Source organism: Calidris pugnax, unplaced genomic scaffold, assembly GCF_001431845.1.
Source record: "Calidris pugnax isolate Ruff unplaced genomic scaffold, ASM143184v1 scaffold41, whole genome shotgun sequence".
Lineage (NCBI taxonomy): Eukaryota > Metazoa > Chordata > Aves > Charadriiformes > Scolopacidae > Calidris > Calidris pugnax.
The window spans coordinates 26,159,907-26,187,064 of NW_015094509.1; the positions used below are offsets into that span (position 1 = coordinate 26,159,907).

Consider the following 27,158-nt stretch of genomic DNA (forward strand, 5'->3'; position numbering starts at 1 on the left):
GCCAGCAGTACTTACCTTTTCTCCATCTTTACCTTTACCAGGCAAACCTGGCTCTCCAGCACGCCCTGGCTCACCAGCTGGCCCAGGTAAACCCACATTTCCTTCTTTTCCAGGATCACCCTGTAGAAGACAATCCAGCAAAACTCTTAGTAGCATACTAAAGACCATTTCTGTCTTAGGTCTTTCATAAGGACTGAACATTATGTGTTTCTTCTAGCCTTCTGATCAGAATTTCTCTTGGTATCATAGGAAACCCTCTTCTATAGGAAGCCCTTTCCTTCAGTAATCTCAAGGCATTTGTTATTTTCTTTAAGGAAAGTAAAAGGAGACTGCAAAAACTAGCTATATGAGAGAGTCCTTGGTCCACACATGACCCTGGGGTAGATCTCAGTAATCTGGAAGATGATCTGAATGAAGGGGCTGTGATTCATCCCCTTGTAAACTCCATATATATGCATATATGAGGCCATGTTTCTGATAAGACATTCCTGCTCCAGCAAACCAAGATCAGGACCCCAATAAGCTGAGCACTGTGCAACGTATGAATGAATTACAAACCCCTGACCTCAGAGAGCTCCCTGCCTAGCTATGAGATGGGACAGAACAGGCAAGGCAGGCAAAAGGTAAGTGAGGATGCACTGGAAAACTGAACTAATGGCCCAGTTACAACAGCTTATCAGGAAAGAAGAAATCTCAGTTTCCTAACCATGAAAGCCAGTTTTTCCCCCAGCTTTGGAATTACAGCAGTGGACAGAAAGGAATTAAAACACCAAATGCCCACTCTCATCAGGCAGTGAGGGCGGTACATCATCACTATACAAATGTGTAGCAGTGACTTCGCTGTATTCAGGTGTATTTCAATGGTATTATTAGGTAAATTATAGAGCTGAAAAGGGGTGAAAACATTATAGCATGTGTAATGGAGGAGGTCAGACAAGATGACCTAATGAGTCCGTGGGTCTTAACCATCCACAAACCTATGAAATCATTTCCCAGTTCTGAATGTTCCTGTTCCAGGTTACTTAAAAGCAACCAAGAAGAAAAGAAACAAATCCATGAAAGAAGAAACTCACCCTTTCCCCCTTTGCTCCCTCCTTTCCCGGCAGTCCAGGGTTTCCAGGCACGCCCTGGAGAGAAAAGAACTTGAAAGCTTAAAACTTTCTTTTTAGGCAGTATTTAATCTTAAAGCAAGTGGATAGACCTGTGGGTTTAGTACAATCTATCTCAAGGATTAGTATCAGTTCTACATTCCTAGTGCAGACAACATGTAATCCAGAGAACACCACAGAAGAGCTGTGTACCAAGTGCTTAAAGGAGTTATTTTTTTTTTCAATATATAAAAACGGTGAATAGCAAAAGCAGAAATTGAGTTAATCCCAGATTTTTGCTGTCTTTTTCTACCAATAACTATTTTTTTCATTCTGTGAAATCCTCAGCAGTTCCCAACCCATTACCAAAAAGCCCCAAATCATCACCTCTGTATCAGAGAAGCCAGAAGTCTCACAATATTAATTTTCTATGGCTACTGCTCTCCAAAGCTATACATTGGAAAACATGGCTATGTTCAGCTTTCCTTCCACTTCAGTTTTCAATCCTTTTCGCATCTTGGCAGATCTCAAAGGATTCCTTGTCAAAATATAAATGATTTAGAGCTCCCAATTAAACACTGTAACTTCCTAACTCACCAAAACACATTATGGAATGGTACTCCATTTTATGATGTGAAATGATGTCTTGGCACCGGTAAGATTAGATTGACCCCCTCACAGGTTGAATGCAATAATTATTTTCCTTTCTGCATCAGTTAATATTATTTCCAACTATATTAGCTTTTACAGGTAATATATTGGTATTACTGATACAGAAGTTCACTTAAAAGAATATGAAATTGGAAAAGGTCTTCATTTTTTATATCATCTTTTAGTTTGAAATTAAATCACTACATTAATACAATTAAATCAAATGTACCGTAACAATTAGTAGAAAGGCAATTTAAGATTTCTTAGATTGCCCAGGTAATAAACTCTGCCTTAAAGAGCCCTCTGTGCTAAACCACTGTGGCTGAATACATTATAACACGGAGTCTAACTGCTGTTTTGCACTTAGGTGTAAACTCAGAGAAACCCCAGACACTAGAAAGAAAATTACCCTGGTGGAGCAGGGAGTAAAGTTAGTCCAAATATTTTTCTGCAGACACGAAAAGCTCTATCACGCACAACTCAATACTGTCGATGAACAACTACTGGGGTAAGGAGGACACCGTACTGATTTCAGGGCTCGGATTGCAGGATCAAATGCTTGCATGTTTTCATAATGCAAATAAGATCTTAACATATTTATATGGTATATTTTATATTAAGAATTCATGTTTTCAAGTGGAAAGGAGGGAAACGAAACAAAACCAGAGAGATAATAAACATTGAAATTTTTCACATTAAGAGCTGTCATAAAAAAATCCCTTTGACAATTTGATGAGGAACGAAGCAGCTCCGTGCTTTCCTCTTGCTACAAATGAAAATAAGGGTATGTTTCATGGATACACCATTCCCAGGTTCCTCCACATCCTTCAATTCAACCATAAAAAATGTGTAATGAAGCACAGCCTTTTGAATCTGATAGTAAACCCCGTGGAAGGGAAAACTAAACATATTAAATAAAGAAATCAGGGCACAGATGGGAAAACAAATACACTGATGCATACATACCACATTTCCTGGCAGGCCTCTTGGACCTGGGGGCCCTGCTGGTCCAATCACACCCTGTTTTAAAAAAATGAAATGTGTGTGCATATATAAATCACAACTTGTAACACCACAGGAACAAGATGTTCAAAATGAGATGGGAGTTCATGTCAAGCAAGGTGTTGCACAAGCACAAAGCAAAAAATAGCATTTTTGTGAAACACTTTGTAGTGTAAAGAAGCATGAAACAATACAAAATGGATTAATACTCTCTTTGGGACCTTGAAATTACCCTCTGTCAAAATAAGTCCTAAATCTAGATGAGATACAGGAAGAAAAGCCTGGACCCGAACTATCAAGAGACCAGAGAAAAGTATGTTGATTTAACATTAAAATAAAAATTTAGGTCAACAAAATGTGCATTGTTGACAATTCTACCTTTCTCTACTCTGGGGAACAAAACACTCATTCACACTAAACAGATGAACAGCTCAAGCTATTCAGAATGTTATAGTTCTGAATTGTGGGTATTTTCTGTCTGCCAGTGAAAGTTTTTTAGGGTGGGAAAGCCCATGTGTATGCCCAAAAATGCATGGGGGACATGACAGTAGATATATTTGGGGATTTATGTCCCCATAGAGATGGGTGTTTGGGGTTACCAGGCTATATTTAGGTACTTTCTAGATAGTTCTAGATACTTGAACATTATCAGGTTGAAGATGCTACGTACCTCTGTAGTTGTTCATCACCTTGCACTGGCCAGGGTTCACCTGTCATCACAGCTTTGCAAGGAAAAGGATTTCTAATAGCATGCATAATCCTTTTAGGGCTAAACCAGAGAGGCTATCTAAAACCTTCTGCATCCTGCATCAGCAGACTGAAATAATCCATCTGACTTGCAGTACAGAGAAACCCCTTCTGCTGGAAGGGGAAGATATTACTGGGCAGTAATATCTTGCAGAAGGACAATGCAAAAAGTTGGAAGATGAAGAAAATCTTCCACAGCACAGCTCTTCACAAAGTGAATGTCTATCCGTTGTCTTTATCTCATTAAAAGAGAATTAAAGGCTTCCTCATTTCTGTGTTATTTACAGTCACTGGTCTATGAGCCAACAGAAACGTTTGGAGCAGTGGCAATCTCTGAAAGGATGGCAAAAAAAAAGATGCCTGCATATGCCTGCATTTCCCTGTCATTAACATCCTCCGAGCCACCGGGTTATACCAAGAAATAAACCGATGGATAAGTTTGATGGAAGGGGGATGTTTTTTGCCTTAGATTAAGGACTCCTTCAATCAAGACTGAAAGAGAGCTGGGGACAGGCAGTTCAGAATTTCAAGTCAAAGCACTGGTAGAGGCAACATCTAAGCACAAGCCCAGAAAGGAAAACCATGCACACAGAGGTGGAAGAAGAAATTTCAGAGCTCTAGGATGCTTTGTTTAGATTTCCTATTTCCTCCTTCTCCCAGACACAAACATCCTCTCTCTCAATCATTCTTTCAAATGGTTCTTCAGTCTTTCTTGCAAAGAAAATATGTGGCCTTTTATTCCACTGCAAAGGGCTTATACTCTCTCACAATAATACAACAGGTCTTGAATCCTTTGCTGTTCTTTAGCACGCACTCAGACAATAACAGCACTCCCTACAACACATGCCTCAAAAAGTGGATTGTGATGATTCCTCTGGTGATGAGCCCGTACTAAAGAAAGCAGAATCGACTAAGCAGCCCAAAACCCAACCGTGATCAGAAACTAATTCAGGCTGCTGCTGAGAAGTGAGCTCCCTGCACCAGCTGGCTGCCTGGGCTTGGCTGATAGCGCAGTGCAGTAACAAGCTCTGCCGGCACCTCACCCAGAAAAGAGGGCATTTTGTTTGAGAGGCAGAGATTTAGCCAACAAAAGCGGCACAATTTAGAGCCTGGCTGATTGGGGCATTGATGTGTTTGGTGCAGCTGTGCCTGTTTGCCCACAAGCAGCGACTCTTCCAGCTGCAGTTTAGGATGTGCCCTGTGCCCGGGCAGCCTGGGCCTGCCAATCTGCAAGGCATTGACTTGGGTGTCCCTTCAGGTGTGTTACTGTCAGGGAAAAGTGCTGCGAGGGAAGCAGTTACTCACAGTCTCTCCAGGGGCTCCGGCTTCTCCTCGGGCTCCTTTCTGCCCCTTTGCGCCCTTGCGGAAAGAAGAGAGATATGAGCTGATTAGAGATGGGATGGGGACTGTCTGCCAGACAAAAAGCCTTCAAGATGCCTGAACGTGCACGAGGCAATGGTTTTCGTTAATCAATTCACAGAGGAGTTTAACGGCTGAGGAGATGGCTCCCAGTTCCCTGTGCAGCGAGAAAATGAAATATAAAAATAAAACCCTGAGACATAAGAAGAATTACTAATGACTGATCAGCCCAGAGGCTGTTTCTCAGCACAGAGTGCTGAAACTTGCAGGCATTCATCTGAGTGAAACTCCTTCCTATCCTCAGGCCTACCAGCTACTTCATTTCCTGCTCAGCTCTGATGCTCTCCCTGAACAGAAGAAGTTTTGCCTGTAGTTCTCAAATACAAACAACAGTCATTTAGGAATGGTCAAAATAAATCACAGTCCAGAGGACTTGTCTCAATCCTATACATCATGTAGTGTCATACATCTTAAAGATTTTGGCAGGACAGAGTCCACTTACTGAACAGTTCACCATATAGCAGATGTTAGTTAAAATTTGCATGGTATTACCGTTTTTTTTGTAATGCTAAGACTCCTGTTAACCTATTCAAGATGTTGATGCCCAAGTAATAGCTAACTATATGTCTTGGGCACAGCACCAAGTGAACACCCTCCCATGTTGACATGAAAACATACCGAAGTGATGACTGGAAATAATATGCATGAGCCAAAATTTTTTCAGAAGATAATTGAGATGATAAAACGACTTCATATGAGCCATAGTGCATTCAGAGTCAAATGGGCTGGAGTTGAATGCTTTGCAATGTTTTGCCAACATACTGCAGTAACTTAGAATCATAGAATAGTTTGGGTTGGAAGTGACCTTTAAAGGCCATAAAGAGCAGGGACATCTTCAATTTGATCAGGTTGCTCAGAGCCCCATCCAACATGACCTTGAATGTTGCCAGAAATGGACTATCTACCACCTCTCCGGGCAACCTGGGCCAGTGTTTCACCACCTTCATTGTTAAAAATGTCTTCCTTCCAACTAGTCTAAATCTGCTTTCTTTTAGTTTAAAACCATTAGCCCCTGTCCTATCACAACAAGCCCTGCTAAAATGTTTGTCTTCATCTTTCTTATAAACCCCTTTTCAGATCGCTTCTTGAGCTTGTTCACATCCCTCTGGACGGCATTCTGTCCTTCAGGCATGTCAAACCACACTGCTCAGGGTGGTGTTGTCCACAAACTTGCTGAGGGTGCACTCAATCAGACTTCATCTGACTGCCATGACTTCTCAAATATCATGAAGAGTGCTTTGGCAACTACATCAACCAATTCCCTTGGCGCCCTGGGATGCAACTTGTCAGGTGCCATAAACTCTATATGTTCATGTTCCTCAGGTGGTCACAAACCTGATCTTCTCTTAAAGTGGGAGGGACTTTGCTCCTCTACTCATCTTACAGTCCATGCACTCAAGAGGTGTGGAGAGAAAGGTTGTCAGTGAAGACTGGGGCAAAAAAGTTGTTGAGTACCTCAGCCTTCTCCTTGTCCATTGTTACCAGTTTGCCAGTCTTGCTCATCTCGGGGGTATGCTTTCTTTGGTCTTCCTTTTCTGGTTGACATAGCTGTAGATCTTATTATTCTTTGCAGCCCTTGCCAGGTTCAGCCCCAGCTACACCTTGGCCTTCCTGACCTCATCCCTACACTGCCTGTGCATTTCCTTCTTGCCCTTTAGTTTGACCAGCATGTTTCAACTCATCCATGCCAGTCTCAGTGGAGACCTGTGGTTCAGTGGCATCAGTACAAGAAGCCCTCTTGAAGGATCCTGAAGTTGGAAGGAGTATCTCACACAATATTCATCATGCTGTATGTCTGCTTTGATTTTCCTCATGTTGTCCTGATGTCCTGCGTAAATAAATGACTCTGCAGAAGTCCCTGGACTTCCAACAATGAGGAAGGAGAAATGAGCTGTAGGTGTATAGGGTAAGAATTATTTACAGTGATGCAGACCTTGAAGGGTCCCCTCTCTGGTCACATCAAAGATTTTATTCAAGGCTGGGGTCTCTTACCTGTACTCCTGCAGGGCCTGGGACACCCTGTCCACCTGGCACCCCAGGTAATCCCTGCAAAAAGAGAGGGACAGTTGAAGGAGCTGAAAGAAACTGTTCCTTTCTTGTCCTGAGAAGGAGGAGATGTTTCTCCTTCCTCCCACTGAGAGAAGAAAGGGCAGTTTTTACAGAGGCTGTGACTGCATAGGAGTCTGTCTCTCCTGGAGGCTCCATCCAGAACAAGAGCAGTTCAGAATACAAATAGAGTAGCAATATGCACAACTGAGCTTGGCCACATCACTTCAAAATCCCCGAATAAACCCTGTACAACCTTAGTGTCAACCAAACTCTGCCTAGCAAACCTCTCTTCAGTCACCGCTGCCTGGAGCTATAAATTAGGTACTTAAATTCATGTAATCATGTAGCTTCCTCTACAGCCCGTACAAACCCGAGTGCCACTGTGGCCACTTCTGATGAGACAAGCAACCCAGCTACGGAAGGAACATGTCCAGTCCCCCCAAAGCAGGTAGCTTTCATGTCCTGTCCCTGCTAAAGTTCAAAACCAATTGAAGAAACACTTGGCTGTGCTTACAGGTTCTCCGCTCGTTCCTTTGTCTCCTTTGTCCCCTTTTGGTCCAGGTTCACCCTGATATAAAACAATAAGACAAAGAGAGAAATAAAAGTTCTGTGGCTGTGTATCACACTAGTCCTGTTTTCTAAGAGAGCTAATATAGAGTAGCTTCCTCAAAGGACTTTGAGGTCAATGAATCAAAACTATGATACCACACATAAAGATATGGAGATCTTTGTCTAGACTTCTTAGACCGTTATGATAATAATTGCAAAAATATTTAATTTAAAAAGAGAACAGTTTTCCCTCACAGACAATAGTAGTTAAAGAATCTATTGTTCCATAATTGTATTGGTTCAGCTCCAATGTATTAAATGGCCAGATGATACGACCAAGAGCAAATGCACCAGTGCCATTGCACTGCCTCTCTGTAGGACCACAGACCTAATGTCATTTTACAACTGGGGAAATTATCCCACATACAGACAGTTTCCTGTTCTGCCTATAAGAGAGAGGTGTTCAGGGTCTGATCTTGACCACTTCCAGAGATGCGTACTATGCAGCCTTTCCTCACCTCTAGTTCTGTTACCATCTCCATATGTCCATGCAACTTCCCCTCCCTCCTGCAATGTCGGTTCATTTATTTCATGCACCACCATCACTAACTAATAGGATTAATTTATTCCTGTTCTTCCTCCTTACAGTAAATTGAAGATACTTTCAGACAGAAGTTCATCAGCTTTGTTCTGAGCTCTAGAACAATAATCAATAAATCTGTATTTCTGCCTTTTAGAAATTGAAAAGGAACAGCACACGACTATGGAACTAGCTGAAATAAGCCAGGCATTACATGAATACTCACATTTGTAAATTTATATGAACATATCTATTCAGGCAACAGCAATCATTACTTATTCATTATTTATCATACAAGGTGTTTCAATTATGCAATCAAGGAAGAGTAAGAACATCAGTGATTTAAGCAACACACACATGAGGAATAGTGATCAGTCAAAATGCAGAGCCCAAGACAAATCAGCTTGAATTTTATTCGCGTCAGCTATTTGCCAATCATTTCTGCAGCACCTGGGAATTCGAAATCCATTTGCAAATGATTCTTTAACAGGCATAATAAATGTAACTGCATAAATATTACTTATGTCTGTATTTATTATGCATCACGAATAAATATTATCATCCGTGATAAGTAGCAGGAGGAATTTCACTCTACAAGTAGTACCCCGTTAGATCAACTTTTAATCAGGCAGTCCCTTATGCCATCTAGTGGCCTTCAGAAAGAGAATGGGATCACCTAAAGTAGTTCAAGGAAAGGGTCCTACGCAACAAACCTGGATGGTTGTGTCTGGACATTGTTTTGCGCTATGACATTTCAACCTCTGAGACTTTTTTTAGAGAGCAGAGTAACAAAGCACAGACAGACGACAGGACATTTTTAGGCAGGGGTGGTGTTAGTTCGTGGGAATAAGGGCACGTTTAACCAGGGAAAACAAGCCTGCAAAGGGAAGAGGTAACTCAACAGGTGAAGGGAGGGAGTTTTTTCTAATATTCTCCTTTCTCCCACTTTTTACCTTGATACTTAATTTGCATCTTGATGCAAAATCGGCAAAATTCCAGTCTAATGTCCTTGCACAACCACAAATATGGGTAGAGGTAGCATTTCTCAACCCAACCTGCCAGCAAATCTGCTTGTGACTCCTTTCAAATTAGCTGTACCCATAACTAGCTGCTGAGACTGTTGACACTATCTCCGAGTGCTGCATGTTGTGGAGACCTTTGCCCCCAGCAGCTGGACTTAATCCACTGCCACCCACTTCTTCCCTGCAGCTCAATGAACAGGAATGATGCGGTGACAGCCAACAGCTGCTACCAACCTCAGCCAGATCAGTGTTTAGAGCTTCCTTGACCTGCTCTCGGCAGTGTCCTCCTGTAATCTCAATTAACACCTTAGTCATTTCTCTGCCACTTAAAGGAGAGCAAACACGGTGGTGACTCAGGTGTACCCAGCTGCAGTGGGAGATAGAAGGCCAAGTGAGAAGCCATCTCCTGCTCTACTGCTTTTGCCTCTTTCCAGCCGTCACACCTGGCCACCACTGTGGTTCTCATACACCCCATCTCCAAGAAGTATTTAGTGATTTTAACTGGCTAGTCTAAATAAACATGAAAAAGTTCCCCGCATCCCATGGAAGAAACAGACCCCCTACTGCATTGTCAAGTTTCTCCAGAGCATCCAAAACACACCACGGAGCTGTGGCAGTGGGTAAATAGGATGTCCATTGCTCTGTTTACTTATTATTAGTTAAAATCAATTTCATTTAAACCACACATTGGTAATTGTCAGAAACGGCAGGTGCTGCTGCCTTCTCTCCAGGCTGTGTTTCCTGTTGCCTGTGTAAGCCCCTCCCTGTCACTGTTCACCACATACTGAATGGAAAGCAATGGAAAATAGGGAGCTTTGGAGAGTGCGTGACAACTTTCAGCACCCTGCTGGTCCTGGAGCCTCATTAGCGTAACCCATGACACACTCTCCTACAGCTTATCACCACCTTCTGACACCTTAATTTGTAGAGCTGTAAATCAAAGGTAACTATCCTTCCCTCCCCTTCTCCTCCCAAAGCTTGTAAGACTACGTGCAGACCTGTGCATCCTCCCATTCATCTTGCACGTGCAAAATTCCCAGTGACCTGACCTGCTGACACACTTCAAGCCTTTTATTCTTCACCGTCTTGCAGCTCATTTACACAAGTAATGTGCTCAAAGCAAAAGAGAGAACTCCTGTGATGGTAGCGCTACAAAGACCACATAAGATGTCATCGTTCTGCATATTTTCTTAGCATATCTGTGAGCAAACTGTGAGCCAAAGGGGAAAATGAACCACAGAAATCTGTCTCTATTTCCAGTGCTACCTCACATTCCTATTTCCTTCCTCAGCCTCTGACAAACCTGGCGTATGCATTTTCTTTTCTGATGGCACTCTTACAGCCTACCTCTGCCATTAATACCTGCCGTAAAGCCTCCTGATCTTTAACATGTTTATTCACATACCAATGGTGTGATCCTGTGTAATGCCAGATATTTCCCACTATGTGCTGCAAGTGGGAAATAAAACTTCATTTTAAACTTCAATTAAGAGGCTAGGACAGCGTACAGCTGTGTCCTGGCCACAGCTGGCCTGGATGCTGCTGTTACCAGGACAGCCATGGGCTTCTCGTCGCGGCTGGTTACAATGGTGAAGTTGCCCAGAAAGCAGACTCAAGCTTTACTGAAACATGAAGCATTTAAAGAACATGAAAAAATACTAACATGCTGTGTATCTATGAGACACAAGAGGTAATAAGCAAGAGGCCATATTTATTAGATATGTTACTTACGGGAATCCTAGGGTGTGGGGTGAAGAAGGCTGTCTGGAAGAGAAACCGGACAATTAAAAGAAGCATTGCCTATTTTCCTTGAAACACAATAACTTCTATTCTCCTTGTCATTACAGATTACACCTCCCATACATCCATCAGTAGGCTTATAAAATGAGCAACTCATTGTAACATCTGGCTGTTTGGAAAAAAGCCCACAAATATCAGGCATTTCCTAGAGTATTTGAAAATAATAATAAATAAACTCAAACCCATCCTCTATGTCCCACTGCTATGAAAAAACGATCAGTCTTTAACCTTGTTAGCAAGTTTACTGTTAGCAATTTCCAGCTCACTTTTCCACTTGGAGCTATTTTCAGTATTATTAAATTTCCTGACTCCATGGCTGAGCTTGGTGTGTTCTCTCTCTGCTTTGTATCACGTACAAGACATACACATCTAAACATGGTTGTCTTTGGGATTACATAGTCACCCTGAAGGACTAGCCACAAAAAAAGGATAAAGTTTTAGAGAGAGAGGCAGTATTTTTTATCAAAACGGATAAAATTAGGCAGAAAAATTTAGTCCTTGATGAAATGAGGATATGGCAAAATCATCACCAACTTTTACTGCTGAAATAGAAATTATTTCTTCCTACAAACACAGAAACCTTGAGCAGCCAGGCATATCTTCTCTTTATCTAGCCATGTTGTACTGTGTTCATAAGGTGCCTTCTCCACCTTATCTAAGACCAATTTATCCTTGGTGTTGTGACTGGTTCATTCTTGTGTGATACACATGGAGCCTTTCAAGCACCCTTCGACACAGACTTAAAGAGGCACAACTCTAATGGCAAGGAATAAATTGTAACAACTCCTCCATTGCTGCATGAAGGCCTTTAGGCACCTGATTTTCACCAACAGATCTTGATTCAAATTCTCTCCATATTTTATAAACGTGGCAACTGTAACCAGCTGTGGTGAGCAAAGCTGACTCGTGCTTGGGCAGTGGGGCTGGACTGGATGATCTCCAAATGTCCCTTTCAAGCCCTACCATTCTGTGATTCTGTGTAATTCTGTGATATCTGCCATTTTTTGGAGGAGGATCTGTGACTGGGATCTGCCCTCCTATGTTGCAATGAGAGGCCCATTCCTAGTGCTTACTCAGATTGTGCTGGGGGGGACTCTGAGTTTAGGTTTTTACATTCAGTAGATGCTGGTTTAATCACCCATCGTGAACTTTATTGTGATTATGTTCATGCTCCCAAAAGAAATTTTGCAGACTCATTTTTAAAACAGTAAATTGATGTTTTCTTGGTCTTTTTTGTATTGGTGGAAAGAGTACATGAAATCAAGTATGACTGGTTTGCATGTTTCTCCTGGTTTCAGCTGGGATAGAGTTAATTTTCTTCCTAGTGGCTGCTGTGTTTTGGATTTAGCCTGAGATTAATGTTGATAACACATATTGGTTTTGTTGTTACTAAGTAATGTTTACATTAGTCAAGGACTTTTTCAAGCTTCCCACAGAAGCTGAGAGGGAGCATAGACAGGACAAGCTGGCCAATGGAATATTCCATACCATAGTCATATGTTCAGTATATTAACGGGGGTTGGCCAGGGGGCAGGAATCTGCAATTGCTGCTTGAGATGAGCTGGAGAGTCTATCATCGGGTGGTGAAAGCAACTTGAGTTCTATCACTTTATTTTGTATATTCTTTTACCATTACTAATATTCTTATTATTGTTATTATTTTCCTTTTTCATTACTGTTCTATTAAACTGTCTTTATCTCAACCCACGAGCTTTTTTCCCCCTCCTTTTCTCCCTCTTCTCCCTATCCTGCTGGCGATGGGGTGGAGTGAGCAAACAACTGAGTGGTCCTAGTTGCTGGCCAGGGTTAAATCATGACAGTGTTGGATCCAGTACTGAAATCAAAAGGAGTTCTGGGATAAGGTCCTTCTGAAAGTACAGCACTGTACGCGATGGAGGCTCTGGGAGGCTGCAGCATCACTGACCCTGAATGCTCTACCCCATAAGTTCATGTCAATGAGAACTGGGACCCTCTGCTCTTCCTGGAAGAAGGTGAACTGTTCCCCAAGAAGACAAGCTGTTGTTCATTGGTATCTGTTGGGAGTGAGCAGGTCTTATCCTGAGATCTCAGTGGGAAAAATCTAGCTCACCCTGGAAAATTTGTAAAAACACACTCCCAGTTTTCAGCCATGACCTTCTTCAGACAGCTCACACAGCTGCCAAACAAATCACAAAATCAATTTAAGTGCTACCACAAAGCCAGGGCATGCATGTTTGAAAAGAAGCAGATGAGGACGCAATTTCCCACAAAAGTAAAAAGACCAAATACACCTTGATATTGCTTCTCTAAAGCCAAGGGAGATAATCTCAGAGTAAATGGGTCCTAAAGTTTCTGCAGAGAAGCAGGGATTTTGAAAAGCTTTGTTTCTGAGGACTTTGTGTGGAAGAAGTGTGATGATGCCTTAAATACTATTATAGCACAGAACACAATCTTACTTACTGTTCCAGGTAAGCCTGGAGGTCCAGGGGAACCCATGTCACCCTAGAGAGAGGAGAAAAATATAACTAAAAAGATAAAAATATAAAACAATGCCCAAACAAAACTCAAGATTATCAGCTAGAAGACACAACATTACCAGATGGGTTGTAACTCAATGACAACCTGTCCACTTAGTGACACTGAAAGTCCCATAGCACTTCTCTGACAGGTAGAATTTACCCCACTGCTCTGGCCAGAATTTCTGCTGTCCTTTCTTTGTTGGCAGTCTTTATCACTTTACAACTGTATCATTGATCTGACTTCACAGGTCAATGAATTTCTAGTGTTACCCCACCCAGTGCAGGAGTGATATGGGGTTTAATTTGCGTTTTTCAGGTAAAGTTGACCAAAATGCTTGATTAAAAAACATGGTTTAGCTGAACTTTTTTGTCGATGGAAAAAAAAAGCCTCTGTTTTTCACTGAAAATATACATTTCTAAATTCAGTTCTAGCCTAGTCACTGGTAAAGTGATGTATTCTAGGAAGAAGAAGAAAGTGGTACCCACTTCCTGATGGCTATTGCCACTATAATGGGGGTAATTCTTTCACTACACAACTACAGGCATCTGCAAGGTCAGTGCTTCATCTTCACCTCCGTGTTCATAGTGGTTGAATGTAAATTTTGGTGGACATTGCCTTTGTCTAGTTCTCTCATTTCCACTAAAATTAATAGTATTGTGATGGTAGAAGCCCTAACTATTCCTTAAATTATTGTTCTAGCACATCACAGGCAGGCAGAGGAAAGTTCTTTAGAATTTAATTCCAGGCTTATTTCTATCAGACAATTTTAAAACAAAGAAAAGTTTCCTTGAATTAAAGAAACTGTCCTTAAATTTCATCAACTTCTTACTATTTCTTGCATTACTCAGCAAATGGTTGTCTCTGTCCCACACGTAGCTTTCTCTGCTGCTTCTTGGTAAGGCTCAGCTAACAGACTTCTAATGTTTTTAATCTTCCTCTATCACTTGTTCTGTGCCCCTGCCTCTTTTCCTCTCTCACCTGAGGAGGAGCATGCTCATTTCATGACTCACCTTTTCTCCTCTTTCACCTTTCAGTCCTAGGAGACCGTCTTTTCCTTTTTCTCCCTAAAAGCAAGGAAAAGCAAGCAGGAAATACACATGTTTTTATTTGATTGCGTCAGTCCCACTAGAATATTTTACACTTTCAGTTGATCTTACCTGTCCTCCAGGATGTAGTGCAAGCAATTAAAAACGTAACATTTTGGAGATGGCTTCATAAAATCCACACTATTTTCAAAAGCCAACAAATAGGAATTAAGTTCATGGAAAGGAAACCACCAATCCTAAATCAACTTTCATGTAGAAGATCCTATTCTCTGATGCAATTATAAAAAAACATATTTTTTTTCCTTGTTGGACAAGAGAGGGATTTGTGACTTTTTTTGCTGTTATTACTTTTTTTAAGTGTTCTTAAATCAGGAAAGTGTTTCTGGAAGTAAGGTCTAAAGACCACTGTACCTCTTGTACTATCTCACGAGTCATAATCTTCTGCACTTAAGATTATCACCTCCACTGCAATTAGGAACAGTCACTAGGCAGTGAAGTACCTTTTTTGGAAGGGGTGACTTGGTGACTTTGCTGGATGCCAGTCAGGTGCTCACCACAGCAATCACACCAAGAGAGAACATCATCTAGAGACACTCGAGATAAATCCTCCTGGCACCAAATGGCCAAAAAAAAATCCAAGGTGTGGTTCAAAGTCACTCACCTGGTCTCCTTTTTCTCCTCTCAGTCCAGGTAAACCCCGAGTACCAGGAAGACCTGCTTCACCCTGAAGGTAAGACAAGTGTGTGAAATCTAAGAAGAGGCATCAAGCACGACTTCTATTAATAAATCCCATTAGTCTCAAATATAATTAAGAATGAAAAGGCAGAATGGTGGGCCAAACTCTTCTCTTGCTTATGCATCAAGTCTGGTTCTAAGACACTAATCCATTCTCAGTGCCCTTAGGCTGGGGAGGATGAAACCCTGATCTAGCTTTGCACATCTCCATGTCTCTTTGCACATCTGACACTAGGCTATAAATTGTTCAGAACTCATAATGACTGCAGATGGTTTCTTCTTGATACCAGGTCACACGAGGATATGTATGGTCTGTGCTGTAGGCCAGAACCTGCCCCATTTTTTTCATGGCATTTATTATAGGTGTAGCTTGCTGAGAGAGAATGAGATTAGTTTGATTACCAAATAATTTCTTACTCTTGGAAAATCATTACCTGAAACAGCAGCTAGAACCTCCTTTTTTTACCATTACACTGTAAACTGAAATTTAGGAAATGTTTTCTTCATGCTGCTCTCTAGCAGGACCAAGCAAACAAATAAAAGCATCTAAAAAATTTAAATCTACCTTTTATTTTAATTTTTAATGATCTGGTGTGGTCTGGAAATGCAAAAACTGCACTGTAATAATCTGAACAGTACAGATGTTACCTGACAAACAGATCTGGATTTTTCTGGGTGCGCTATTGCACATCTGGAATTTTTCTGCTTGAACCTTATCTTTGAGTTTCTGCTTTATAACACTTGCTATTGGAGTAATTATGATCTCTTTGTCATGTGGTTTGGTCTAAATATATCAAGTATTCTCAAAGTTAGCTCCCAGTTGACCCATTTTGTCATCTGAAAATAGCCTTTTTTTTCCTTTTTATAATTTATAATTTTTCTGCTCTCTGCATTTGTAGTGCAGTATCACAAAGGATCTCAGTCATGGACAGGACCCAAACACATTAAGTGCTGTACAAATACTGACCAATAAAAGGCAATCCCTGATCTAAAGAGATTCTCCCTGAAGTACGGGGAGACTGGAAACTTTGTCATGATATAGGCACAATGAGTCTGTGGAAGAAATCGGGTGAGGAACAAGATGCTGTGGTGACTGAGTATGACTAGGAACATCAGGGTGATGTTTGAAGAATTCTAAAGAAAGTGACATTTTGTGACACAGGGACTGGTGTCTTATGAGAGTCACTGCAGGATCCTGACTGATGACGAGATCCCAGAGATCACGAGGACAAACTGAGGGCCTAATGTTAAAGAAGAAACAAAGAATTTGGAGGAAAAGTGAAAACACTTGGTATAACTTTGGCCTCTGGAAAGGTACTGAAGCAAACATCAATGAGTTTATATGAGCTCAAGGAAAGAAAGATAATACAGTCAGTGTGGATTTGGACTAAACATATCAAACCCATCCAGTTCTCTCCCTTGACAGGATAACTAAGTAGACAAGAAGGAAGCATTTGTGTGATGTATCTTGACATTAGTAAGATACTTGACACAGGCCAACATGACGTTCTCATTAGCAAACTACAGAAATGCAGCACAGAAGAAGGGTCTCTGGAGGACAGTGTACAACTGAGTGAAGACACCTGTTACTAGCTGTTCCCTGTCAAATTCAGAAGATATATGAAGTCCTCTATTTTAATTTATGACTGAGGTGACAGGAAGGAGAACATTTATAAAATGTGGAGAGAGAAACAAGTGGTATTGGAAGGTGGTATTAAAATTCAGAACAGCCCTATGTGGGGAGACAACCCAGACCAAGTGGCAGTGCTTTGACTGGGGGCCTGACCCCTCGTTATACTGGGGCTAAGATTGCCTGGCAAGCGCAAGCCAAGCAGTTCCTTTGCCTGGAATTGGGAATAGGGTGATGCCTACTAGGTAGATTATAAGGAATTTTGGAATAGAAGCAGAATAGTCCCCACATGCATGGTGGTGTAATTGTTATCCACTTAATAAGTGCCTTATCCCAATAAATCTCACTTTGTACCTCAGACTCTGAACCTTTTTCCTTCAAGGTGTAGATAGAGGCAGGAGGTCTGACCACAACACCCTGACTAATATGAAAATTGGTCAGCAATTCCTAAAATTTAATGGTCATGGAGAAACTGCCACACCTTATGGAAAGCTGCTCTATGAGACTTCTCATGGAGAGCTTTTTCTCTCACTCCCTCTAAGTTCAGTTTGTGGTGCATGTTTTGCTTTGTTGCACAAGACAACATGGGAGCAGCAGTCATGACCATCCTCTCATTTAATCTTTAAAGCAGAAAACTAGACTGAGACTGGTAGGAGTAAGAGAAAACTGAGGCTCTGAGACTTTTCTATTGCTGGCATACACTGTGGTCCCCAAAACCCTGAGACATATGCCAAAGATACAAGACTCTGTCTCATACAGATCTCTCTTTCTAAAGAATTTCATATTATAGTTGAAATGTTGGCTTAGGGACAAAAATGTTAACATCAATGGTTATTGTTCCTGGCTGGGCTCTAGACAAGTGTGTGCTTTAGGGAATCACAAGACATTTCCCTGATTCTTCACCGAGTTCAGAAGCTGTCTGTTGAAACCCAAATCCCAATACAAAAAGCCTAAGATAGTTGTGCAACTTCTAACAGTCATCTGGGGTAGTTTCCTAGCAAGCTTCGAAACAGCTTCGAAATTCCAGCGTGACCCCCTGCATCACATAGTTACAAATAAGTTCCTCATCTTCTAGAACCAGCACCCTGAGTTAATGCAAGGTGTGAAAAAAAACAAGTACTTTTAAGCCATTCTGCCTTGCTTTTCTTCCCTACCCACCAGGAGCAAGAAGACTGAATTTTCCAGGGTACAATGAAAAATTGGATTTAGCATATGCGTGCTCTGGAATTTTTGTATTGCTCTGTCCAGCCATGAGTCTCAAACACTCATCTGTTGCATCTTCAATCACAGATGCAAATGATTTGCATGTTAACTCATTAACAACGGCTTTCTTTTTGCATGTGATCACTTTATATCACTCTGACAGGTAGGCCTTGTTGCTAAGACTATTTTTCATGCTCACCTGCTCTCCGGGTTGGCCACGGCTCCCTGGTTCACCCTGGAAAAACAAAAGCAAAACTTTAACATTGCAAGGATCTGACCCTTTCGTAAGAAGACCCCTACGGTCCTGGCCCATGTTCTTCTCCCTGCTTCTCATAAGGCACCAAAGTTGCCTTCCTGATGGCTTGGTAACCCAGACCACAGGGAGTCAAGGCAAGGGCCACTCATGTAGATTTGATAGAGGAGCATCAAATACTGTTTAGTATTTTGAAACATCATGCACTGAAAGCTCATCCTCTTATGCCTCCAACTTTAGATGAATCTTGTTCTCCTGACCTCAGCATAAGACCTTCCAAAATCACACTTTGCTGTAGCCATTGAGTCAATCAAACTATGAAATAAAATTCCTTACCTTAGCGCCAGCTTTTCCAGGAAAGCCTTCCTCACCCTTTTCCCCTCGTTCTCCCTGCAGGGAACACAAGAAGTTACATACAAAGTCCTCTGGCAGTGCATGCAGTGCATGTCTGCAAGCAACAGCGAGAAATATTTTGACTCAGATCCTCAGTACCAGCCTGAGGATGTAAATGGAGCCATGTGAGAATATATTTCCTGGAATTTTTCCCCATTCTAGTGCTGCTTGCATTCACATCTCCAGCACTGATAAACCTTACTGGAATATTTCTGGAATAACACAAAGTCAACCACTGTTACATTAAAGATGTCCACAGTGAACCACCTGAAAAACAAAACTTCCATTCAGTTTCTTCAAACTATATGTGATTAGAAAGCCTACATTATTTCAAATAAGAAAATGAAATAATTATGGCATTGGAACGTTGGCCACTGAGCCTCTTAGGTAAATACTTTGAAACAGAGGGTAGATTTAGATTAGATATTAGGAAGAAATTCTATACTCTGAGGGTGGTGAGGGATAGGTTGTCCAGAGAAGCTGTGGCTGCCCCATCCCTGGAAGTGTTCAAGGCCAGGTTGGATGGGACTTTGAGCAACCTGGTCTGGTGGGAGGTGTCTCTGCCCATGGCAGGGGGCTTGGAACTGGATGATCTTTAAGGTGCCTTCCAAATCTAACCATTCTATAATTCTATGACCTTTAAATGCAGGTAGTGTCAGCATGTAGAGCAGAGACCTCAGTGGATTAAGAGCTGAACCACACTACATAGCTGTGAAGCACAGTAGTATCCACAGGGCTGTGGATAAGATCAAAAGATTTATTTAGCCTCGGAAACTTTCTGTAGGCTCCAAATTCTTCACCTTTATTCGATGGTAAATGGAACCTGAGGAGTCTGCTAGATCTGGGCTCAAGAGCTCAGTGCTCTCAGTTGAGAGAGGCAAATATAAATGTTTTCTTGCTGTATGTGGGCTTAGTGAGGTGTGTTTAGCTCTGGAGACCTGCTCCCCTTCCCGCTTACACTTGCTAACTCGCCCAGATAAACTGCTCAGGTAAGTAGCATAATAACAGTACATGTGGCATCACTTACCTTTTGACCAGGAAGCCCAGGAAGCCCACTGAATCCATCTTTGCCAGGCAACCCCTACACAAGAGAAAACCATAAGCTGCAGGTCACAAGATGTAAGCGCCTGTTCTTTAAATCATTAAGTGCAAGCTCATATAAGCACGCTCAGTTTGTCCCTCTTGACACTGACCGAAGTTGAAGAAAAGAAGAATCACCTCGTGCATTTCGTTTTGACTTTTTCCCTACTGTGACTCAAAATATACAGAAGTTCTCACAATGCACAGATCTGCTCAGCTCTCTTCCCAGTGTCCCAGTTTGGGTGAAGGACCACTAGATGCCAGTGTTGTTCCAGAGAAAGAACACCATAGCGATTTTGTGTAATGGGGATTCTTAAATAACTTTTAAAAATTACATTTTTACTTATCATTCTCTAAAAGTCTCTATTATCTGTAGCTGTACGATTTTATGAAAGTCTATTTCTCCTTTAAAATATTGGTGATTTCTTCTACAATACACAGACTCCTAAAATTAAATTATACAGCAGAATTATATAGTGACAGAATTGTTCAGCAAGATAAGAATTAGAATTACTTCCTGTAATGCATTTAAAATGGTGAGAAAAAGTTTTGTCTCCTTTTCAAGTGTCAGTCAACCCCCAAACACTGCAGGCTGTAGGTGGCACTTCTTAATACTAAGTATTTCATAATTCACCTTTCTTGACTTAACAGCCAACAGAAATTGCTATGCTCTGCTAAAGATTTTAATTGCAGTTTTTTGGCCTAATTCAGGAAAGTCCAGGTTTGGAAAAACAATATCTTGCCAAGTGAAAAATGACTTTGAAAGGTATCACGCAAAGAAAACATCATGGTCCCAGTGTGTAGGAGCAGTGGAGCTGCATCTGGTAAAATTCTTGTTCATAAAAGGCATCAGAGGCTAACTTCTGCATTAAAGGGGATGGTGTTGGAGCCCACATTAAAACTTTAGATGCAGATGAGCCGCTGGAAAGGAGGCAAAGACTTGAGAATTAAAGTATCTGAAGTCATGGAGGCAAGGAAAGCAGTTCCTCAACACTTACAGCTGGTCCTGGTGGTCCAGTTTTACCAGAAACTCCAATCTCTCCTGGCAGTCCCTGAAAAATTAAATCAGAAGAAAAAAAAAATAATCAGTATTTCTGTCCAGTCTGTCAGTTTAAATGAAATTTTCCCTTCCACGGCAGTCAGGTCTCTGCCGTGGGGAGTCCTATAGACATTATTGACTTATCCCCAGGTAGCATGGTTGTGGTTGTAATGCTAGGCACAGAGAAACTGTCCTCTAGGAGCAGCTGTGGCTTTTCAGTGAGAGAATATAAGAGAAAACACACATTACCGGAGGCGCTGACTCAATTCCCACTGAAATCCATGACCTAAAATTCTCCCCAGATGTTTTTTTCTTCTCCTTGCTATAAAACAAAATAAACCCAAGCTTGTTTTCTTACTGGTGCTCCAGGTGGTCCAGGGGGTCCAGCAATGCCTGGGGGCCCTGGAGGTCCCTGTAAGAGAGGAAGCAAAAACAGTTTATCAGTGTCTCTGATAGTGGCTGAAAGCCTCGGGTCCTTTCCTGTACAGTTGGGGCCCTATTGGAAATGGGCAAAACCACTGAGCAGTATTTCATTAATTTCTACCAAGAAAATGCAAGATGCCAAACTGAGCTCCAAGGCAACCATGCTCTCCAGCAGAACATGATCTCCTGCTTAAGCCACTAATTACTATCCCTTCAAGGTGAGCTCCATCCTCCAATAAACGAGTCAAGGGAGTTGAAGGCCATTGAATGGTAACATACAACACAAAGCTTGTCCAGTGGGATCCCTTGTAGCATCTGGCCTAATTTAATCTTGATTAACGTTGTTTCAAAGTGAACAATTTACCTCTGCAAGAAGACCTCTGAAGTAACTAATGAATGCAACAGGCTTGTGGTTTGGGGTTTTGTTCTGGGTTTTTTTTTTGTGGGGGTAGGGGTAAAAATATGAATCCAAGATTATGGAGAAACAATGTAGCATATCAAGTGTTTTAAAACAAACACACCACCATTTTAGTGCTCTACATTAACCCTCTTGATAGTAAAAACTCCTCACAAACTAATCCTTCAATATACACGCTCAGTTGGAAATGTCCTAACAGTCTTTCTTACTCATCTCCCTGCAACAGCTGTTTCTCTTAGGGAAAATATTCTCTCCATAGCCATCCGATTTCCAGAGGGATTTATTTTTGTGTATTGAGCAAATTGTAAAATTTGGCTTCCAAGCTGAGAAATTTGTTTTCATACTTGACAGATCTTAACAGGTTGCCTGAGATGCAGAGGTGTTTGTTACTTCCAGCTTCCACTGTAGACAAGATGGGGTTTACCCTGTGCTTAGAATAAAGCATGAAGAATGAGGTGTTTGTGCACTTTTTGGATCAGGACCTGAGCAAAAAACATTAGGATGGATGTGAGAGATGTATATATGGCTGAGTTGAAATTTTACCCTGTTTCTGTCTTTCTAACACAATGATTTCATCCACTTTCAGTTCTCAGCGTAGCAGGAATTCTGGTGTGTTTGTACTTCAGAAAACAACAAACAATCCTCCTTCCAACCCCCAACTGTAGTGTATGTAAAGAATTGAATCTGAACAACTGATACAAGATAGAAAATGGCCAGTCAGCGTTTTCCCTGTCACCTTTCAATATCACAAAGCACAGCTTTTCTGCTTAACATTATTACGAGTCATGGATCAATATTAGCATTTCACATTTTTTTTGTAGCTGAAGAGAAGAAAAAGATGTAAAAACCAAGTGAGGAGAAGGAATTATTTGTGGCGTGGTTTGACAGAGAAGGCAGCAGACAAGCAGTCTTTTTAGATTACATTTGTAAAATTGAGCCAGAGGAGAAGACAGTCTCTCACCAATAGATGGGGCCAGGCGACCAAAAAAGGGATCTACAGATGCACTCGCCTTCCGCGATCGGCTTTCATTGCAACTCAGAACAGACATGGAGTCATCCCATCAATATTAGCATTTGCAGAATGCCTCAGATGGGAGCACAACTAAAAAATTCCCAGAAAGATGTGCTTTGGGATTCACCAATGCCGCTGACATAATTCCTGGGGAGCCCTGAGTCGCTTCTGGGCATGTTGGTTCAGCTGGTATTGCAGAAGGGTCCTGCAGTTAAGGAGCGCTAGTTTCATCAGGAGACACCTGATCAAGACCACCTACCACTTAAAAAAAGGCTTTGCCATTCAAATGAAAGAATCAACAGTCCAAATTAGCCCAACACAAGAGAAAACAATTCAGACGCCAGGGACCTGGAAGTTCTGCTTAGCTCTACTCCAACTCTACAAGGACGGTATTGCTCAGAGGCCCTGCAGAAGATATGGGGTCCAAGAAGGGGCTTCCATGAAAAGCAGTACAGTACTGGGAGAGAAAGCAAAGGTATTTTTAGAAAAACCACAATAAACTGATTCAGAGTCAGAGCGGACTATGCTTAAGTACAGGAAATAAAGTGCAAAACTGACCTTTGCAGACTTTCCTTGCCAACTGGTTCCTCCCAATCCATTGGTTCCTCCCTAATAACCTAATATTTTTCTCTCACTCTGTCAATAACTGAACCACTTCCCATTGGAAAACACATATTTTCTCCATGGCCCTACAACAGAGAGCTTCTAGCAAGAGTTGAAAATACCCAGCACAGACTCAGCCTCAGCTCAAGCATCCCCAAGTGTGATGCAAGTTACCCCACACAGTACAGACAGGGGTCAATCTGACCTAAAAGCAAAGTCTCACTCAAGCGTCTGTCATCAGCCAGCTTAATTCCTGAAACGTGAGGTGCTACATCCTCTTCATCCCAGCTATTTCTCCTAGTAACTCTCAATATTCTCAGTATCCAGGACTATTTCTAATTATTCTCTTAAACTTTCCATATTCTGGACCACAATAACTTTATGCAACTGTAAGTCTTGAAATGGAAACACACTGATCCTTACCCTAAATTGCTATTAATAATTCCATTTCATTGATCTCCAAGAGAGCAATCATCTGGGACATCATGCCCAAGACTGGTTTACTCAGGTAGCTTCACCACATATTGCACCAACCAATGTTGCACCCACTAATGGAAAGCTCTTCTGATAAAAGCCTCTCTGAGATGGATGTAGAAAGAGTAGTTTTATGTAATAACCACCAGTATCCCTGGGAGATGCACAGGATGCTGACAACCTGCTCCAGTTGACTGCGTACACCAGGACATCTACTGTCCTCCTGGATTTCTTCCTTTCTGCAGCCTGGGCTACAGCAAGTGATTGGGACACAGGGAAAGAAAATGACACAATGACATGAAAGCTGCAGAAATACATGATACATGTCCCCTATAGAGCCCCCCTTTTGCTACTGTCCAGAGTTTCAATTGTACATAAATTTCTGGTTTTATAGCCCTTCTCCTGATTTCTGAGTATACTTCAGAGCACGGACTACTCTTTCTAAGTATTTAGAAAAGACCAAACTGACAGTATTTATTCATGATTAAAAAACCCTATAAAACAGCAGCAGCAGGGCAGCTTGTAATGCTTAACCCCAAAATCTCACGCCCCAATCTCATGTTTTCTTTGCCTCCCTTTTGTAACTGAATCTATGTTCAAGTACCTGATCTTACTGATTGACTTTTTCAGTGATCATTTGATAAATTATACAGATGAGACTCCCTGTCCCAAGTCCAGTCCCCAGTGTTGTCCCTTTAAAACTCTGATCTAGAAGAAAATAATCACAATAATTACCAGCTGGTAAAGACTCTGAAGTGTACTTCCTACAAGCTGAAGCAAAAACAGATATATGAAAACTTTATTCTACAACAGGACCACACAAACTCAGTTTGGGAAAAAATGCAAAACATGGATCTTTTATCAAAATGTTTAAACAAAAGTATTTTCAAACTGTTGTTTTGAAAAAGGAAAAGAAAAAGAGATTTCAAATGCTCATTAAATTCCAAACAATGTGTAGAAGGGTGTGCATGTCGTGGGGTGGGATATCTTTAACAACATTGAGGGAAGGGGAATTTTTCAGACTTGTGTTTCATCCAGCTTATTCCTTAGACAATGAAATGCAGGGACAGCTCTCAGGAAAGAAATCTGACACTGTCCATATTGGAGGAACAGCTGTGCCTGTCCCCCAGCATCCACTGAAAGATGCTCTCCTCTTCCACACCGTACCTTTCTGAAAGATAGGCTGGTAAAGGCAGAACTATTAAGATTTAGCTTCTGCACTCCCTAAGGAAGCTCTGAAAAGGAACAAAACCCTTTGTCTGTGGCTACATCAGTAGGCCACTTGGCCCAAATTTCTTTTCCATGAAAGAAGGGATGGCTGTGTTTTAGAAGGAGGTGAACAAATGCTGTTTCAAGATGGAAACTGAAGTCTGATGGCTTTTCCAGATACCTGTCTCTGGCAAAGCTTGCACAGGCATATTTTCTCTGTTATTCCATGCCAATGACTGGACTCTGAGAAAGGCTTAGATAAGCTCTTAACCCATGTCAAAACAGACTATGGTCTGGGCTTTTTAGGCAGCCTGCCAGCTTTATGAATGAGAAGAACCTTCAGGAGACACAGGAGCATCCTGTCTGCTGCCACAACGACAGTGAAATGCATGACCACAGTGCTGACTGTCTTTTCCCCCCTAGTGTCTGTGCTTGTCTCTACTTTCAAAACCAATTACTCCCTGCAATTTCACATCTCAAGAAATCCCCACAGACCCTTCCTTTTGGCTTTGCACTGTCTCCCCTTTATTTCCACTTCTGTCCCATCAGAAATGAGGCTGTTGCAGCAACTTTTGTGGAGCAGACCACACGTCTCACTACGTCCCTTGCTGCTCCAACTTTCCGTTTCTCGTTTCTCCTCTGCTGCATCTGAGTGGTTTCTGCTATCAGCTCCTCAAATCTGCTCTTCATTTATCACCCCAGGCACTACAGTATCCACCAGCACAACTATTGTGAATTATTTTCAGTAATGCTGCATCAGAGGACCATATTGCTCTCTTGCCTTACAAACCAAGACAAAGAGGAGCTAGAAAAAGGCTGTTGCTAATGACACTGAAAATCAAAAGCCTAAAGAGCCAACAGACCTGAACATTTACCTATGATGCATGCTCTATAGTCAGCTTCAGTCATAGTGTCATAATTCATAAATGGATGAGGTCTCCAGTTATTTCACCAGGTGGCATTGTAATTGGAGTACCAACATTATTTTTTAATATAAAGGGTTTTTTAAAAAAAAAAAATCTTTGAACTGTCTTTGCAGCTCTGTAAAAGTACTGAATAAAGTTGACTTTGTACACAACAGTCTCTACAGGAAAATTTCTTGCTTCCAGTGAAAGGCAGTATTTGTTTAATTTCATCACTTAGGGTAAGATATGTACATGATCTTTTGTGTCTACAGAGGAAGATGTATTTCCCTATGCATTTGCTTGGAGTTGGTTTACAGAGTCAGTACAGCAAATGAGAAAAACAACAAAAAAGCCTCCCTTATGGTCTTTCATTTCAGTACTACTAGTGATCTGCACTGGTGAAGACTTTTTTTTTTTTCATTTAGTTTTGTTAAAGGTATAGATCTTATTAAAGATAGCTCTGAGCAATATCTTCCAATTTCAAGCAGCGCTGGCATAGTTTGAATTCAATCTGAGCTTTGCAGCTGGGGCCTGTATCCTTTTCTTACATTTCACAGTATTAACTTGCATTATAAAAAGGACATTAAGGACACTGTGCATTTCGGAGGATGTAATTTATTTCCTGAATTGCTTAAGAAAAGCTGGGCTTGAGCTCACACCCTACGGACAAGTCTATATTAATTCAATCACTGCCAGCCACAACCATAATAGGTACAGCTTGTACCAGTCTTCCTCGCAGGTCTTAGTTATACCAGCAGGTTATCTACCAGAAGAAAACCTCAATGACAGCCCAGAGACATTGCAACTGTGAGGTATGGCATTTGTATTTAAAAAATACAGAGTTTTACTTGCTCAGCTCAGGGAATCTAGAGAGTGGCTCAGCAGACCGTTTGTAGGTACCTGCTTTAGGAGAGCTTCAGGCTCCACTGATGTTATTAACTGGATCTTCATCAACAGAAGCTTAAACACCTGCATCCCCATCCTTAATCCAACAAGTGGGAGACCTTACCTCTCTCTACAACTACCTGAAAGAAGGTTGTAGGAAGGTGAGGGTCAGTTTCTTTTCCCAAGCGACAGGACAAGAGGAAATGGCCTCAAAATGCACCAGGGAAGGTTTAGGTTGGATATTAGGAAAAAATTCTTCATCAAAAGGGTTGTCAAGCATCGGAACAGGCTGCCCAGCAAAGTGGTGCAATCGCCATCCCTGAAGGTATTGTGATAGCAGCTATTGGTCAGTGTTAGGTTGATGGTTGGACTCGATGATCTGAAAGGTCCCTTCCAATCTATCCTATCCTATCCTATCCTATCCTATCCTATCCTATCCTATCC

General features: G+C 41.5%; 1 protein-coding gene across 1 annotated transcript in view; it reads right to left on the minus strand.

Moving 5' to 3' along the window:
* Positions 1–27,158, minus strand: part of COL22A1 (collagen, type XXII, alpha 1) — a 204,811-nt gene that overhangs the window by 39,298 nt on the left and 138,355 nt on the right. Inside the window, exons 25-39 of the mRNA XM_014965264.1 lie at positions 21,144–21,197; positions 20,745–20,798; positions 19,694–19,747; positions 18,610–18,663; positions 18,220–18,255; positions 15,114–15,176; positions 14,417–14,470; positions 13,347–13,388; positions 10,839–10,871; positions 7,471–7,524; positions 6,900–6,953; positions 4,794–4,847; positions 2,706–2,759; positions 1,074–1,127; positions 16–120 (exon numbers count right to left, since the gene is read on the minus strand). Coding sequence (XP_014820750.1) covers positions 16–120; positions 1,074–1,127; positions 2,706–2,759; positions 4,794–4,847; positions 6,900–6,953; positions 7,471–7,524; positions 10,839–10,871; positions 13,347–13,388; positions 14,417–14,470; positions 15,114–15,176; positions 18,220–18,255; positions 18,610–18,663; positions 19,694–19,747; positions 20,745–20,798; positions 21,144–21,197 — 819 coding nt within the window. The remainder of the gene's footprint in view (positions 1–15; positions 121–1,073; positions 1,128–2,705; positions 2,760–4,793; positions 4,848–6,899; positions 6,954–7,470; positions 7,525–10,838; positions 10,872–13,346; positions 13,389–14,416; positions 14,471–15,113; positions 15,177–18,219; positions 18,256–18,609; positions 18,664–19,693; positions 19,748–20,744; positions 20,799–21,143; positions 21,198–27,158) is intronic.